General features: G+C 39.2%; 1 protein-coding gene across 2 annotated transcripts in view; it reads left to right on the forward strand.

Annotated features, from left to right (window-relative positions):
* Positions 1-16,933, forward strand: part of LOC121367441 (synaptophysin-like) — a 121,668-nt gene extending 104,735 nt beyond the window's left edge. Inside the window, exons 5-8 of one of the 2 annotated variants that reach the window (XM_041491618.1) lie at positions 7,054-7,254; positions 9,629-9,731; positions 10,655-10,681; positions 15,128-16,933. In XM_041491618.1, the coding sequence (XP_041347552.1) occupies positions 7,054-7,254; positions 9,629-9,731; positions 10,655-10,662 (312 nt within the window). In that variant the 3' untranslated portion in view covers positions 10,663-10,681; positions 15,128-16,933. The remainder of the gene's footprint in view (positions 1-7,053; positions 7,255-9,628; positions 9,732-10,654; positions 10,682-15,127) is intronic. The other variant, XM_041491617.1, reaches the window with a different exon arrangement.
* The last annotated feature ends 254 nt before the right edge of the window (positions 16,934-17,187 follow it).

The raw sequence follows: 17,187 nt of genomic DNA on the forward strand, positions 1-17,187 counted from the left end.
CTTCTTACAACGGTTACACTGTACACAGGTAAACACAAAGTTTTTTACAGCCCTAGACATACCATACCAATAATACCTGGCACGCATTCTGCATTTGGTACGTTCCACGCCCTGGTGTCCTGATGCTGGAATGTCGTGATTTACCCTGAGCCACTCCCGTCGCAAGGAATGGGGTACAACTAGCAGTTCTCTGCTCCCCGAATCATCCTCAATCCGTTTGTACAGGACCCCACGTTCCATCTAAATGAAACATGTCCCGGTTAATCCAATAGCACTTGGATTCACGGTCGCCCAGAAACAATTCTGCCTCACTGGGTACTATCTGCGTTTCCAACCATTGGATAACCTGTCTCAAATCCCGATCCTCACGCTGCTTTTCCTTCATCTGGTCAGCCGAGTACCCCACAAAGGAGTTATCACCCGAACTGTCCTCAGTAGTATTTACTGACAGCACTTTGTTAGGGACCACACCTACCTCTATATGTGTACACAATGGCCCCGTACTCTGGGGCTGGGGGTCGAACTCAATACCCCCAGTGAGCAACTGCTGGAACTCAGTATTCTGCACCACTGATGCACTCTCAGTCACAGCGGAAACCACCTGCCATACCAGTGTCGGTTGATCCACCCTGGTGGCTAAAGGTACTGCATCATCTACGTTGTCAAAAAACGAGCCCCAATTATCATTGGCTCGTACACAATACTTGCAGCCCCCACAAGGCAAGTCTTGTAGTCTGACACCTGCCTTAAATTCTGGGCATGGTTGTGATAAAGGCAGTCGTGATAAGGCATCAGCGTCCATGTGCTGCTTACCGGGTCGGTGTTGAATCTGCATGTTATATTGACCCAGTTCCTCTAACCATCTGGCTAATTGACCTTGCGGTTGCTTAAAGTTTAACAACCAGGTTAAACTGTTGTGATCAGTTCGCACTAAGAACCTCCTACCCAGCAGATAGTGGCGGAACTGACGGGTAAACTTTACAACCGCCAACAATTCTTTCCGGGTAGTGCAGTACTTTTTCTGTTCTGAGGTGAGGCTACAGCTGGCATAAGCAACCGTTCTTTCGGTGCCCTTCTGCAGCTGAGACAACTCTGCCCCTATTGCCTTGTCCGATGCATCCGTATCAAGTATGAATGGGTCATCTTTGTTGGGCAATGTTAGCACCGGAGTGGATACCAGTGCCTCTTTTAGCTTAACTCAAGCTGCCTCCTGAGCAGGTCCCCACATAATTGCTTTTTTACGCGTGATCTCGTACAAAGGGACTGCAATTTCCGCAAAGTTAGCTATGAAATTGCGATGGTAGTTGGCAATGCCCAAAAAACTTTCTACCTCCCTTGTGCACCAGGGAATAGGCCACTCCCGAACACTGTCGGCATATCCAGTGCCCATCTCTACCCCGTTGGGACCTATCACTCTACCCAGAAATTCCACCTTTGTTTGAAACAGTTCACATTTCTTGGGTTTGAACTTCAAACCATATTCGCGAAATCTGTTAAAGACTGACCGCAAATTAGTCGAATGATCACCCTGGTCCTTACCCATGACCAAAATATCATCCAAGAATGCTAACGCCACATTCCACGTTAACCCTCTCAAAACCAAGTTCATGGCTCGAGCAAACGTTGCCGGAGCGTTGCACAACCCAAAACCCATGCGTACGAACTCAAAAAGGCCATACTTTGTGACAAAAGCTGTTTTTTTCCAGTCCTCTGCTTTAACACCAATCTGGTAATCTGCTGAATTAGCATCCAGTTTAGAAAACCAGATATTTCCAGACAGGGTGTCTAAACACTCATCTATCAGTGGTAGTCAATACACCACCGTACCCTTCCATCCCGTTTACGAATCAGTACGGGAGCAGAAGCCCACTCCGACGCAGATGGCTGAATTATTTCTGCATCTAGCATTTTCTGTAAATGAGCTTCTTCCTCATTGACAAAACATTGGGGTGTTCGCCTCATTCTTGCCTTGACAGGCCGGGCATTACCCGTATCTATCTCGTGCTCTATCGTGGTAAATGAGCCAAAGTCAAAATCACTCTGGGCAAACACACCCTGGTACTCAACCAGTAAAGTGGCCAGGTTTTCCGCTTGCTCAGAGTTCAACTCTTTACAGGAGTTGTCGTACATGTTTTTCAAAAATTCAGGTACCACCTGTTTTTCACCCTGAGATTCTTTCAACCTTTTTACCGTAGCAAAAGGCGGCAATTTGTGATTTACCACCGGTGCTGCTTCCATAGCATGCCCCACAACCTGCTGTGCCTGGAGTGTTACTGGTCTATCACCCAAATTCACCAGACACACACTACCCTTGTTGCCTGCTGCCTGGAACGTATATGGCATCATTGCTAAGGGCTACATACATTTTGGACTGAAAATTGGTATCTCCCAGTGTCACGGTCACAGGACCTACAACAATCCCTTCCATTTTCATTTCTCGGCCTGCGGTATTCAAAGATACAGCCTGAATAACGTTAGGCTTAGTCACCATGCTATCATAAATTCGGTCAGCAATGATATTCACCTCAACCCCAGTATCTACTGTGGCATTTACAGAATACCCATTTACAATAACAGGTACAGAGAACATAGGCCCAGTGCTTACAGGTTTAAGTCTGATGACTGGTGTTGCCTCCCCTTTCTCTGTCCCTACCGCCTCCACTGTTATCTGCCCTTCCATTGGACAGCTCTCTGGAGGTACGATTACCTTCCTTTCTTCTACTACCAGTTTCTTATCCGGAACATCACCCACCCCTGGGCTGTCCCTAACATTGTCATCTACACCCCCAGAATGTGCCGTCACCCCCTCGACCACCACTGTCGAAACTGACCCCTCTTTTTGAGCCGCCATTCCCGTCGCCCCAACTGCCACATCCGTGGTTCCTGCAGCCACCCCCTTTTCAGGTGCTACCGCCACTACGTCCACAGTCTCTACGACTACATCCTTCCCCTGGTTACCCCCTATCGTAACCCTATCTCGGCTACTCTCCAAGGTCACCCCATTTTCGACAGTCCGATCTACATGTGACTCGTTCGATGCTAACCCTTCCTGTTCAGCCACCCCACCCGTTGCCCCCACTGTCACGCCCGCATTTTCTACAGCCACCCCCTTTCCAGGTGCTCCCCCTGCGACGTCGACAGTCTTTGCAACCACCTCCTCCGAGGTCATACTCGTCTCCTGGTCACACCATGTAACTTTATCCTGGCTACTTTCTCCCAAGGCTGCATCGATTTTCATGTTTTGACACATATCCCCTCCCCCAGGGGTCTGGTCTTCGGGCATGATGATGATACAATGATCACTCTGTAAAGTTGGCTTCTGGATGGACGCCAAATTCTGACGTGTACATATCTCTACACCCCCCCAACTTACAGATTTCTTCCCTACAGAACTGTCAGCCACCCCCTTGGTGCCGACAGCCCTGCACCCGGTACCCAACGGTACCATACCTGCTAGAGGCCGTCTACCACTACTGACCCAGCCCTTTCCCGTTTAACGACTTCGTTCCTTTCCACTGTGGATACTCCCTTCGAAAGTGTCCCACCTCATTGCAAAGATAACATCTAGGAGGCACCCTTTCCCTTCCTGGTGGTGAAGGAGACCCCTCCCTTCTACCCACTGAAGGTGACCTATCCCTAGGTTGGAACTGCCCCCTGTTGTTGTTACCAAAATGCGACCTGTCCCCCCCCTGGGCTACTCGCTCTCCGCCCCTTTAACTCTGCCACTTCCGTCATCAGATGTTCCACCATTTTTTCTAGTCTCCCCATAGCAGAGTGGGGGGCGTTAGACGTTTCCTGCCCAAGGCTACCAGTGTTTCTACTAACACTCATTTGAACGACCCGCTGTCCACCGATTGACAGTTCATCCACCCGACTAGACAAAAAATCCAATCTATCTCTGAAACTGTCTCCCACCGGATTAAGCTCCCTATTGATTGTACTCCTATCACTGTGTCCCCATCCATCTATGTGGGACACACGAGCCTCTAACGGTGTACTACCCGGTATTCTACCAATAGATCGAGCATTCAGCGCCGCATTGGTGCACTGCCACCGTAACAACGTATCCATAGCATCGTCAAGAGTCCGGGGATTTGCATTGCACAAATGATGTGCCGCCGCTACATCTTCACAACCCTGACAAAATCTGGTCGTTACCTGAGAAGACATAAAGTCGTCGGGCAGACCCTGAAACGCTCTATTTGCTAGAACTACCACCCGGTCCGCCCAATCTCTGATATCCTCCCCTGGTTTTTGTTTAGCCGTGAAAAACTCCATCTGAGCCGAACTCGACATATCATACGACCCAAATCGTTTTGCCAGCTTGTGCATAATCTCTGTATACCGGAGGTTCTGTGGAGCCAATATAAGGGCATAATATTCACTAGTCTTACCCTGTAATGAAAAACAAAGTTCATCTTTACACCGCTGTGGGGGCCAGTTTGCACACTCGGCCATGTATTGAAATTTGGTTTCAAAAGCCTTCCAACTACTTTTGCCATCATATTCCACTTTCTTGTTGAAATGAAATAACCTTTCCTCCGGCGCACCCCCTCTGACTGGGAACCTCCCCTCCAGATGAAAATTAAATCCATCCCTGTCTACATCACCCCCTCCTTGGCGATATGGGACACGACCCTGATACATCGACCTCCCCTGTGGATGAAGGGTAGACCCACCCCTTTGGGGATTAAATCCTTCCTCATAAGAAATGGGACTACTCCTGTGCCGAGTACCCCCCTCTGGGTATGACAGTGGACCACTCCTGTGTGAGTAACCACCCTCCGATGACGGACCGAAATCACCCCCGTTTGGGTTATCCCCCTCTGGGCGTGAAATGGTACCAACCCTGTTCGGGTAACTACCCTCTGGGTAAGACTCATGACTAACCCTGGCCGGTTTACCCCCCTCTGGGCATGGGTAATTACCACCCCCTTTCGGGTAACTCCCCTCTGGATAGGAAGCAATGTCACCCCTGGGTGGATTACCCCCCTCTGGGATGAAAACCAAACTGCCCCTATTGGCATTTGTCCCCTCCCCCGAATGAATACAAAGACCACCCGTCAACGGTGTCCCCCCTTCTACGGTACCGGACCCCGTACTGACTGAACGGTGATACCTAGAATTTCTGTCTACGTACCCAGAACTAGGAGGTGTCAGAATAGAAATGTGGCCTACTTCGTGCGGGCTAACCTGCAAATCCGGGGATTGACTTTCCCCCATAGCCCCATCATTGTCACAAAATTACATACCGGGAACTGTTCCCAGAAAAACACAATAAATAAACGCAAAGTATGTCGGACTTTCAAAAAAAACTTTATTTCTCTGCACTGGAGCCGAACCGTAAATTTGAAATCCTCCCCCACACAAACAAAATTATTACGTCATTTAGTCAGAAAAACTTCAAGAATGCAATATCCTATAAAAATATCAATAAAAACACTGTGAAAAACTTCCTATTACTTTGAGAAAATTAATTCGCGAAAAAATTCAATATGGCGGCCAATTAAAAAAATTCCCTTTTTTCCTGAAAACAATTAAACCCAAAGACAAAAGACAATTAATTTAAAACTATTTGTAATGAATAGATTAGCAGATGCGTTCAAATGCTCGCAGTGCCATTGTAGTGATTTTCCTGAGTATTTAGATTATAATTAACGGTTACTTACGGTTTGGCAGATTAACGGTATTCTGTGATGCGTCTGTCCTTCTCTCTAGATTCCAGTCGCAAGAGAGCGGGCTTGGCCTTTTTCGAATCGTCTGCTCTCGTTTTGTGCCATGTGACGCTCCTCGTCCAATGGGTGGGTCCCTTTTTCCCGCCAATCCCTACATGGTAAGGCACCCGTAGATTATTTGTCTCCAGGGGTGTCAGGCGGCGGACCAGTTCCAACTTTGACATCCGGTCGTCGACTGGTCGCGAGTCACCACACTACACTATTCAGAAGTACTGTTACAGCTCTAAATACTTGGTATATTGTCCAGGAGAATTTGAAGAATTTATTTTATTAAAAGATATTGATTTGGGCCTCTGTTAGTCATCTAAACAATGAAAGTGTTCTAAGACTGGGCACATTTCATATTGATATGTTCATAAACCATAATAGGCCTTCTCTGTAGTGTAAAACAATCCTGTCACATTTCTGGTCATCTATCAAACCAAGTAATAAATTTTGATTATCTGAAAAAGGATACTTTTATTCTTTTACTGGTGTAATGGGAAAAATGTTAAATGTCTGTAACACTGTAATTGATGCCAAGTTCTATCGAATATGTTAAATGTCTGTAACACTGTAATTAATGCCAAGTTCTATCGAATATGTTAAATGTCTGTAACACTGTAATTGATGCCAAGTTCTATCGAATATGTTAAATGTCTGTAACACTGTAATTGATGCCAAGTTCTATCGAATATGTTAAATGTCTGTAACACTGTAATTGATGCCAAGTTCTATCGAATATGATCACTGACAGAGAATACTAAACGAGTTCCCATGTGAGACTGTTTATAGTACAAGTATGTTTTCAACCAGACATCATGAGTGAAAGTGAGTGATGTACAATTAAAAACACAGGAATGAGTATAGTATTTTATTTATTACAATGTACATAAGTGACAAAAAATAGCACATAATGACTAAATAACTAAACACGAAAATGCACAGATTAAAGACCAGATAAAATGGCATCATATCGTGGTCACTTTCATTTAGCTATTTATTAATGAAACTTTGCATTTCTATCAATCAATCATTTACACAAACAATATTATAAACATATTCAAGGCCAAACAAAATTATTAAAAAATATATTTAGTTAAATTATGCTAACATTAATTATACAAATTGACAGCAGGTATTTATCCAATATAAAATATATATCGAAAGAATCATGCAAACACTTTTTGTATGAACATCTGTTTGGAGTTGTACAGTGTGACACCTGATCAGAGGTCATGACATCTCAAAAGACGTATTGCACAATGTGAAGAGATGATAAATATCACATGTGTATCTTCCACTGCGGAGTAATAAATTGTTGTCTTTGTTGTTTCAGGATTTCATAGTGTCTGTGGTGATTACTGCTCTCTGGCTGATTTCCTCGTCGGCGTGGGCACAGGGTGTTTCCGATGTCAAGCTCTACACTGATCCCCAAGAAAGTGGGCTCTTTGAAAACAAAATCTTTCCCGAATGTGTCCAACCCGATGCGTGCAAAGTGACATTCTTGGGAAACTTTGCAGGGCTCAATGTGTCGATTGTGAGTGTCACTAAATAATATTTATTCCAAGGGAAGGCAGTTTGCTTGCTTGTCTATTTCATCTTTTGTTTTTATTATTCTGAATGCTTTGAGCTGTTAGCAATACTGTGCCAGTAGGGTTTTTTTTATTGGTCAAGATAAATGTCACTTGAACACGAATTTGTTGGATTAACTTAGATCACCTGATAGATAAACAAAATCAAACACATCTGATAATGACACCTTATCAGTCTTAAACTGCAACTAAATATTGGTATCTAGCATGTGGTTATTTCCATATATGGACTAAACACAGGAAACTAAATATTGGTATCTAGCATGTGGTTATTTCCATATATGGACTAAACACAGGAAACTAAATATTGGTATCTAGCATGTGGTTATTTCCATATATGGACTAAACACAGGAAACTAAATATTGGTATCTAGCATGTGGTTATTTCGATATATGGACTAAACACAGGAAACTAATTAAGTTACAATTACCTCATAGTAGCAAGGATCTTTTATATGCACTTAATTATATACATACATCAAAGGCCATGGTATGTGTTATCCTGTCTGTGGGTTGGTGCATATAAAAGATCCCTTGCTACTGATGGGAAAATGTAACAAGTTTCCTCTCCATGACTCAGAATGACCATGTGTTTGACATCCAATAGCCGATGATTAATACACTCAACAACAAAAGTTTAGCTAATGTTAAAAGAAATGGCATAACATTTATAAATTAACCTATTTTTATTAATTAGTATTCACATCTGAAATGTTTACCATTTACAAACAACATAAACTCATCAATCTTTGCCGTAAAACAACAGGAGGACCTGGGTTTTTTTAAAGTTTATTCAACCATGGCAAATTTAGACGTCATAAGAGATATTTGCTAAACTTTCGTTGTTGAGTATAAATCAATGTGCTCTAGTGGTGTCGTTAAACAAAACAAACTTACCCACCCCTAATATACAGGACAGTACAATCCACATCCTTTGATATACAAGTTGTGGTGCATAATTTAGATGGGTGAAAAACTCGAATGTGTTGAGAATAATTGATCCAATGACACATTGTACCTGGGGTGAATGCTCCAACACCAGGAGACCGGCAGAATAGACAGATGGATTTCAGTTGCACTTAGAGAATACTAAATGAGCTACGAGGCAATACCGTTTATCTAGGGGAGGGAAGGACAACATCAATTTATGAGTGCAAGATAAACAGTATTGGTATTCGTATTCTATTTATTTACCCATTATCAATCTTTATCATTTTATGGAAGATTTTCTAACAATATTGTTACTGAAACGTTTGCAAGTTGAGAACAAGAGGCAGCGTTGCATCATAGCTGTGATGTAGGTATCGCTGATGATGCAAGTTAGTTGTTGACATGACTGCCACCATGGACAACCTGATTGAATGGATAAAAAAAATAGTTACGGTTGTTTGCTGTTGCCTAACAGTTGTGAAGCACTGATTATGACATCAAAACATATCTAGGGGAGGAAATGTTTTTTTCTTTTCCTAGGGAAATATAATTTTTATTTCCCCACTTCTCTCTGCCCATATGGGTAATAATGTATCTTACACAAGACACATAATGTTGGGTTTTCAAATTAATTTTTGTATCCTAACATCACAATCTGGTTATAATAGTTTTTTGGGGGTAGGGGCGAGATGTAGCGAATGGTAAAATGCTCCTCTTATGTGTCTTTGAGCTATTTCTCGGTTCAACTGTGTTCCACCACTGGTGTAACATAGGCTGTGGTATGTACTGTCCCATCCTATCTGTGGGATGGCACATCTAAAAGATCCCTTAAAATTTAAAAGAGTAGACCATGGTGTGCGGGTTTCCACTCTCATTATCTGTGTCATCTCTTACCTTATGTCTGACATCATACAACCATAAATAAAATATGTTGAGTGTGTTAATACAGGGATTTTATCCAGACATTCTGTGGTACCCTTTTCCAAAGAGCAAGTCGTGCCGAAAATACCTAATTTAATATTTAAATATCTTTCTAATTAATGTCTGTTCTGATAAATTAGTTTAACAATGATGTGTTGCGTCATTCAAGAACCTAAAAACATACTAATTATGATTAAATTGTGCTAATTTTCCCAATCCCATCAGATAAGCATGCTGAAAAAAATTCTTCGATAAATCCATGCATTAATTAAACACTTTTTTCTTTCTTGATGGTGTTTGTTGTCGTAAATCATTATTCGTTTTTAAAAAAAACACTACCTGGTACATTTGTACGTTTTCAGTAAAAAAACACCTTATTAATAAAACCAAAATAAAGATGCTTGTAAAGTTGGGTCACTGTCTGATACAAGTACAGTTAGTAATTAATTCTGTGTTCCTCTGTTGCAGATCTTTGGTTTCCTCAACTTTGGTGTCTGGGTTGGTAACCTGTGGTTCCTGTACAAGGAGACGCCATGGTTCAAGGTGAAGTCGAAACCACCCAGCTCGCCAGGTACGCAGGCCGAAACAGACCCACAGAAGGTCTAAGCTCTGTCTTGTGTCCTTAATCGAGTCTTTCTTTGGGATTCCAACCACAGCTTATCCTCGTTCGATGCAGCGTCTGGTGCTATTGTATTTTGGGGGACAAACAGTCACTTAGGCCTCGTAAAGCCTTTTGATTCTAAAATGTTTTGTACATTTTTTTTTTTTTATCATTGAAAATTTGTTTGTGTGAATTTCATTGATTATGTTGCATTGTATTGTTGAAAGTGTTTTATGTGGTAAGATGGTTCATACTTCGATGTCATCAGGCTAGCTCTTTATGTTGGCTACATTTCAAATTCGATCTCAGTGTCTGTTCTTGTTCAATTGGATATTTTGGAAATGGTCATTTCTACAAACAGGATTGGCTTACTCAGAAATTGGCAGAAGTTAAATAAAAAAGATAGAGAGAGAGAGAGAAAATTAAACTAAGGCCAACAACAAGTGTGTACACAACCAGATTGGAGAGTGGTCAAAATATTTGGAATTTAACTAAATTTTTGTTTTAATTAATTCAAAACCTTCAGAGAAATGTTTTCAAAAGGAGAATGATGTTTGAAATTTCTCAAAGCTGATTATGTCGATTGCATTCAAGGAAGTCTGGTATAGGTTATTTGTTAATAATCCATCAACTGTTTATCTCTACAGTCTTTTTGAATGAAAAATTTATATTTTATCTATGGTAAGATATAGTATACTGTTCAAGGGTACAATGCTTTGATAAAATGTTGAATTTCAGACGTTCAATTTATGCCTTCTGAGCACAATAACAGTTAAAAGTGGCAGTGGGGCTGTGGACTCAACTATAGCCTATACATATGTATTTATTTTAGGTGTACTCGGGCACAAAGGAAGCATAGCTAGAACAGGTGTTACTTGTAGCTTTTCTTTCAGATATGTAATGTGAACATCACACCCATGGTATGAACACAGTTACATTCTACAAGGCTATGCTTACTATAATCATCTCCTTACCGTAATATTAACATAAACAAATAATTTATATATATATATATATATACATACACATATATATATACATATACATATATATATATATATATATATATATATATATATATATATATACACACACACATATATATATATATATATATATATATATATATATATATATATATATATATATATATATATATATATATATATATATATACACACACACACACACACACACATACATATATATACATATATATATATATATATATATATATATATATATATATATATATATATATATACATAAATATATATATACATACATATATATATACATACATATATATATATATATATATACATATATACATATACATACATATATATACATACATATATACACAAAGAAACAAGTTAAGCACCCTCTGTATTTTTCACAATGACTTGTCTTACGAGGTTTGGCGTTGAAAGCCTAATAACATAACCTCGGAAAAACAAATGTGTTTTGCAAGAATACATCTTTGACAGTAAGAAAACATAAGAAGTGTATCCAATTTTGAAATTTTAATCATGATTCTGAGAAGAATTCCAATATGCTGTATTTGAGCCAAAAACTGAGGCACAATAAGTATGGAGGTGCAGAGTCAGAAACACAAGTCAACATCATGATTGATGATGAAAAATGTCATTTGAAGTTTACAGATGACATTCATGACACAAATCATCAATAACGGGTAAACCCACCACGTGCCCGGATGACAGCTTCCACCCTTTGTCTCATCCCTCCAGTAAGTCGTCTGATCTGCTGCATGGGCAACTTCTGCCATTCTCAATGAAGAGCTGCCTCTAATTGTGCCAGAGTCTGTACAGGTGGGGTCAGTGCCTGTACTCAACGCCCCAAGATGTCCCAAACATGCTCTAGTGGGTTTAGGTCACGACTCATGGCCGACCAGGGCAGGGTCGTCACAGCTTCAGTTTGGAGTAAAACTGTTACTACTCGTGAACGATGTGGCCTAGCTTTGTCATCCATGTACAAAGGTCTGGTGGGGAGTGGATGGTTGTCAAAATGCGGCACAACAATTGGTTGCAGGACATTACGAATGTACCGATCACCATTGAGGTTGCCTTGGATGGTGACAAGATCCAGCTTACAATCATGTGATAGGTAACCCCACACCATTACTGAACCTCCACCATGCAAGGTCATAGGTCGTATGTTCCTGGGTGTGTAGGCAGCATTTTTATGCCTCCAAACTCTCAATCGGCCATCTGTGACATGGAGCAGGAACCGGCTTTCGTCGGACCAATGGACTCTTCGCCAGGATCTCAGATTCCAACATCTCCGGGCCAAACACCACACTAAATTGCGTCTCTCATGATGATCAGCAAAAAAGGGACGCTTGATGACCCTTCTGGCCTTCAATCCCACAAATTTCAGACGATTCCTCACTGTTCTGGCTGACATCCGTCTATTTGGGTAACCATTGGCTCTTCAGAACAGGAGACGTAGCAAAGGGTTGACGACGTATGAGCCGAAGCAGGGCCCTGTCCTCGTGTTGTGACATCAGCCGCGGTCTCCCTGACCGTGGGAGATCCTTAACAGCATTGGTATTACCGTGTTTTCATATCAGTCTGCTGATTATGGTGTAATGATACCCCAGTTGACGTCCTATACTTTTGAAGGTCATGCCGGTCGCATGCATACCAATAATACACCATCTTTGGGCCTCTGATAACCGTCGACGTGCCATATTCAACAATTAAACTTCAACAATGCAAGACAGTGATGTTAAATGGCAACAATTGCAGTGTATTGATACTGCATTTTGAGCAAAGCATGGGTGGCATGATGGATGTGCATGTCGATCTGTTGTGGGACGTCACAGTTGTCATTGTACTCTCCTATTATTTCGATGGAACACCATTCTTGACATACTCGTCACGTAATTTGCAGTTTTTATGAATGGGGCTATTTCAGTACTAATTACATCTAGGGGTGCTTAACTTTTTTCTTTGTGTGTGTGTATATATATATATATATACATACATACACCCACATATATATATATTAATCTTCCATTTTTTATTTTTGTTTAATATGTGTTAAATACTATATACATGGTTAAACTATTCGGTTATGAAGTATATTATTGCACAAGTTTACTATGAATATTTTGCATTAATGGGTATTGCTGCACTTGTATAATACACAGCTTCATGTAGTTTATGCTTTATGTCCTGCCTATGGCTGATACACCCAGGTAGTTTTGCATTTGTTGCATGGCTGAGCATAATCTCTTCTGCTATTTATCTTACTGTTTTATCAAACTGATATGTTTGTCTTGCTGTGGGCAGTCATTTCACAACCAGTTTTATTATAATCAGTTTATTTTAACCAATTTTATGAGTTAAAATAAGGGCGGGGCGTAGCCCAGTGGTAAAGTGCTCACTCAGTGCGTGGTCAGTCTGGGATCGATCCCTGTTGGTGGGCCCATTGGGCTATTTCTCGTTCCAGCCAGTGCACCACAACTGGTATATCAAAGGCTGTGGTATGTACTACCCTGTCTATGGGATGGTGCATATAAAAGATACCTTGCTGTTAATTGAAAAAAGTAGCTTATTGAGTTCATATTAAAATGAGCAAAACCATTATTTTTCAGTATCATTGGTAAAACTACCTTTAGGTAAATTAGGAATATTGATTTGTGCAGCCCATATTTAAGGCGCTATATAATTTTTAAGTACCATATATTTATCACCATTTTTACATTTGTGATAAATAATTTAATTAGACGATCTCACATAATTGTTACACAAATAACTCAGGAATGTCAAACTGTAATGTGCCTCCATGCCATGTAAACAAAGAACCCCATTCAGTACTACAGGGTGTATACTACCAAATCAAATCCCATAGACGACAATAGTAACATATGCGGCTAAAACTCCTACCTGCAACATATCAATCGACATAAACGCCACGGATATAAATACTACCACCCCTTACACTTAAAGTGAATCAGAAAAAAATGGGGGTCAAGCTGCTCATTTCTGAGATAACGGGTAGCGTCTATGACTACCTTAGTTTCGCACAAAATTCGAGTACTTTTTTTTACAGGTACCCCATACATGTTTCAAGCACAAGGCTACTTAACACATTGGTACTAGATGAAATAAAATTGCACATTTATTTTACCCAGATGAAACTATTATTTTTTATAACCAACACACTCACATTTATAACCAATCACAGGACTTGTGGTGTTCACTTCTCTATCAAAAGTTGGGTGCGCCTCGAACTTTGACCCAGCCGGAAGTTATTTGGTATAGTACTACCTACAAGATCCCTGCCTTATCAAATCTTGTGAAATTGGAGAATTCACAAAATTCACCAAGTTGACTGTCGGTGCCTAGACAGGGCCATCAAAGACAGATGAGTTGCACAAAACAGCAAACTTGTCGGTAACATTCTATTGGTATAACGTTTTGAAATGTTAACCTTAACTGAACATGCTCAATTCCATTGGTCGTACTCTAAATGTTCTCCAACAAAACATCTTTTTTCTACTAGTAAATTAAATTACTTGGTTGTAATTTTCTATATGCATATAGTTGAAGGTTCAGTGTTTACACTTCACAGCAGATGTTGATGAATAATTCTGTTGGAAAACCATCATCATGCAAATTTGAGATAGCACCTTTAAGTAAAAATTAATAATATAATTATAGGACTAGAAAAACACACTTTTGTTTTGTGTTTACTGTCAAAATTACCTGAAATCATATCACTTTTATAAGCTATAAATTGATTGTATTATTAAAAAAAATAATAATAATAATTAAAAAAATTATACAAGTTATTTTAATACCGAACAACCCCAAAAAGATTTTTTTAAACAGAATTATCTCCCCTTAATTTAATTGAAAATACTAGTAGTAAATTGAATGATAAATATATTCTTTAAAGAAGACAACTTGTATATAATTAACATGATTCTATTTCTTCTGGTTTCTTAACTGTTAATGCTGCATGCAGTAGTTCCAAGTGTTATTAATGCCATAGAATTTAAACAAATGCTATTTAAATATATTAAAAGGTCGGGACCGACTATACATGCATATTAGTTGTTGGTGATATATACTTAGTATAGCAGAATAAGTTGAGTTTGAGCTAGTAGTGCATAATTTAATTATCTTTGTCTAGTTTACTTATTAAAATTTCATCATTAAGTCAACATTTTTCATTTTCATTTATTTAAATTATATTTTACTTCTACATTATATAGCAATACGATTATTTTCACATGCAAGTAATTTATATGATTCACTTTTGCTTGCATGTCTATTTGAAAATGTATTTCTCTTTTTCATGCACTTTAATGAGCTGTTTTATATTTTACCCAGGTTCATTTGAAATCCCAACAACCCAATATTAGGAGTGTGACTGTAGTAAGTTTGGGATGATTCTGCTGCTTGGCTACCTTCGTAACACCTTGCGAGCCTGTCTCCAAAATATATACATAATTAGTTCATGTGCTCTTTGTATGGTTTAACACTTTTATGTAACAAAATAAAATAAAAAGTAAAAACTTCTTTAGTTCAAATACCGGTACATGTATTTGAACAATGTGTTATTTTTTTAATTTGTTTTTATTTAGTAAATATAATATCAGTTGAAAAAATATCTGTTTGAAAGTTATTTCACTAATTTGCAGAATGAATACAAGTCGCAGATGTGACAAATGAAAATTGATTTTTATTTTGGCAACAGGCAGGTTGTTACTCGTTCTTTTATTTACTCATTCTCAAAATCTTGTCATGTGCTTTACAACTTGTTTGCATGCTGCCATAATATAATAAGAATGTATTAGACATTTCAACTTAATTTCTGAAGCAGATTTGGAATATACTACATTATGGTAATATTTAAAATTTACTTTTTTCTTCTTTTTTTTTGGAATGAAGTCTGTCTTGGCCGTTTTATTATTCAAAAATATAAAATAATAACTCATTGACTAATTAACCTCAGACATGTAGTAAACAGGTTGTGAATTCGAGTTGACTTATTTACATGGATTTTATATTCTGGATGTCATAACTGATGCTAAATTTGTCAATCCTAGGTGGGTTGGGTTTTTTAAGGTTTATGTCAATAATTACACCAGTCATTTTGAGGATGAGTATATATTTTAGTTGCATATTTGTGTTTGATGGGTGTTGGTACACCGTTTGTGATTGTATGTCTTAATTTTGAATAATGTTTAAAATCAGAAATGGTTGAAAAGTTCATAATTTTTACCACAGAAAGAAAACATTTTAAAAATCAGTGGTATGAAATTAGATGCTGACACCTATCATGAAGGTTTCGTTTTTGTTTGAAATTAACTCTTCACCAACGTAGTTAGTGGGTAGAGTTATGACAGACATGTTTTAAAGAATTGTTTTTATTTTAATGACATTGTTTGGGTTGCCTCAACAAAATTGCTTTAAAAAACAGTATGTTTTGTGCTTCCTCAATAACTTGCTGAAGAAGACTATGTTATATAAAGGCAGAATGATGTTGTCATGTTAACGCACATATAACATGACTAACAATGTTGATGTATTACAGCTTTTCCATTTTCTGTTATTCAAAAGTTAACTATTAATCCACATTTTTACAAGAGCATGCTGTTTTACAGAATATGATATCCTATTTGGCATTACTGTCCATCTGGAAAACATTCTTGTGTTGTCCTCCATTTAAATATGGAAGTAAGATGAATCAATAACACAAACATACAAAGAGTTAATTTCCAAAATGCAGTATAAACTAATTTCCAGATTTTGGAGATTGCGAAAGTTTACTGTTAGTATAACTTAGCAATACGACCACAGAGTTTCTGTCAAAATGTGATCATAGATTGAACAGAATCTTTAAACTGCTTTGTGTGATATAGGCCACGTCGTTCTCAACGTGACATAAATGTATATACCACATCATGGTAGGTACTATAAACAAGTGTTTTGTTTAATCCTGAAAGTTAAAAATCACTTGTAATCAGTTCATTGTTGTTTCAGGTAGTTTGTCCATGTGGCAAAACCTAAACTATATCAGGAGTTTGTTGTTTCATTGCTGCTTGCTATCATGTTTGGAAGGCAAACAACTGCTCCCCAAATGTGCATGTTCATCATTGTAAATTGTAAATAAAGTCAGTGAGGTTAACTGGGGATTTCAGCTTTCTTGTAATTCAATATAGACACCAAACTTTTACACAGACTTGCACAAATTGGACCGGCGTTGTGGCAGTCCATCGGTCTACAGGCTGGTAGGTACTGGGTTCGGATCCCAGTCGAGGCATGGGATTTTCAATCCAGATACCGACTCCAAACCCTGAGTGAGTGCTCCGCAAGGCTCAATGGGTAGGTGTAAACCACTTGCACCGACCAGTGATCCATAACTGGTTCAACAAAGGCCATGGTTT

This window comes from Gigantopelta aegis, chromosome 3 (assembly GCF_016097555.1).
Source record: "Gigantopelta aegis isolate Gae_Host chromosome 3, Gae_host_genome, whole genome shotgun sequence".
NCBI lineage: Eukaryota > Metazoa > Mollusca > Gastropoda > Neomphalida > Peltospiridae > Gigantopelta > Gigantopelta aegis.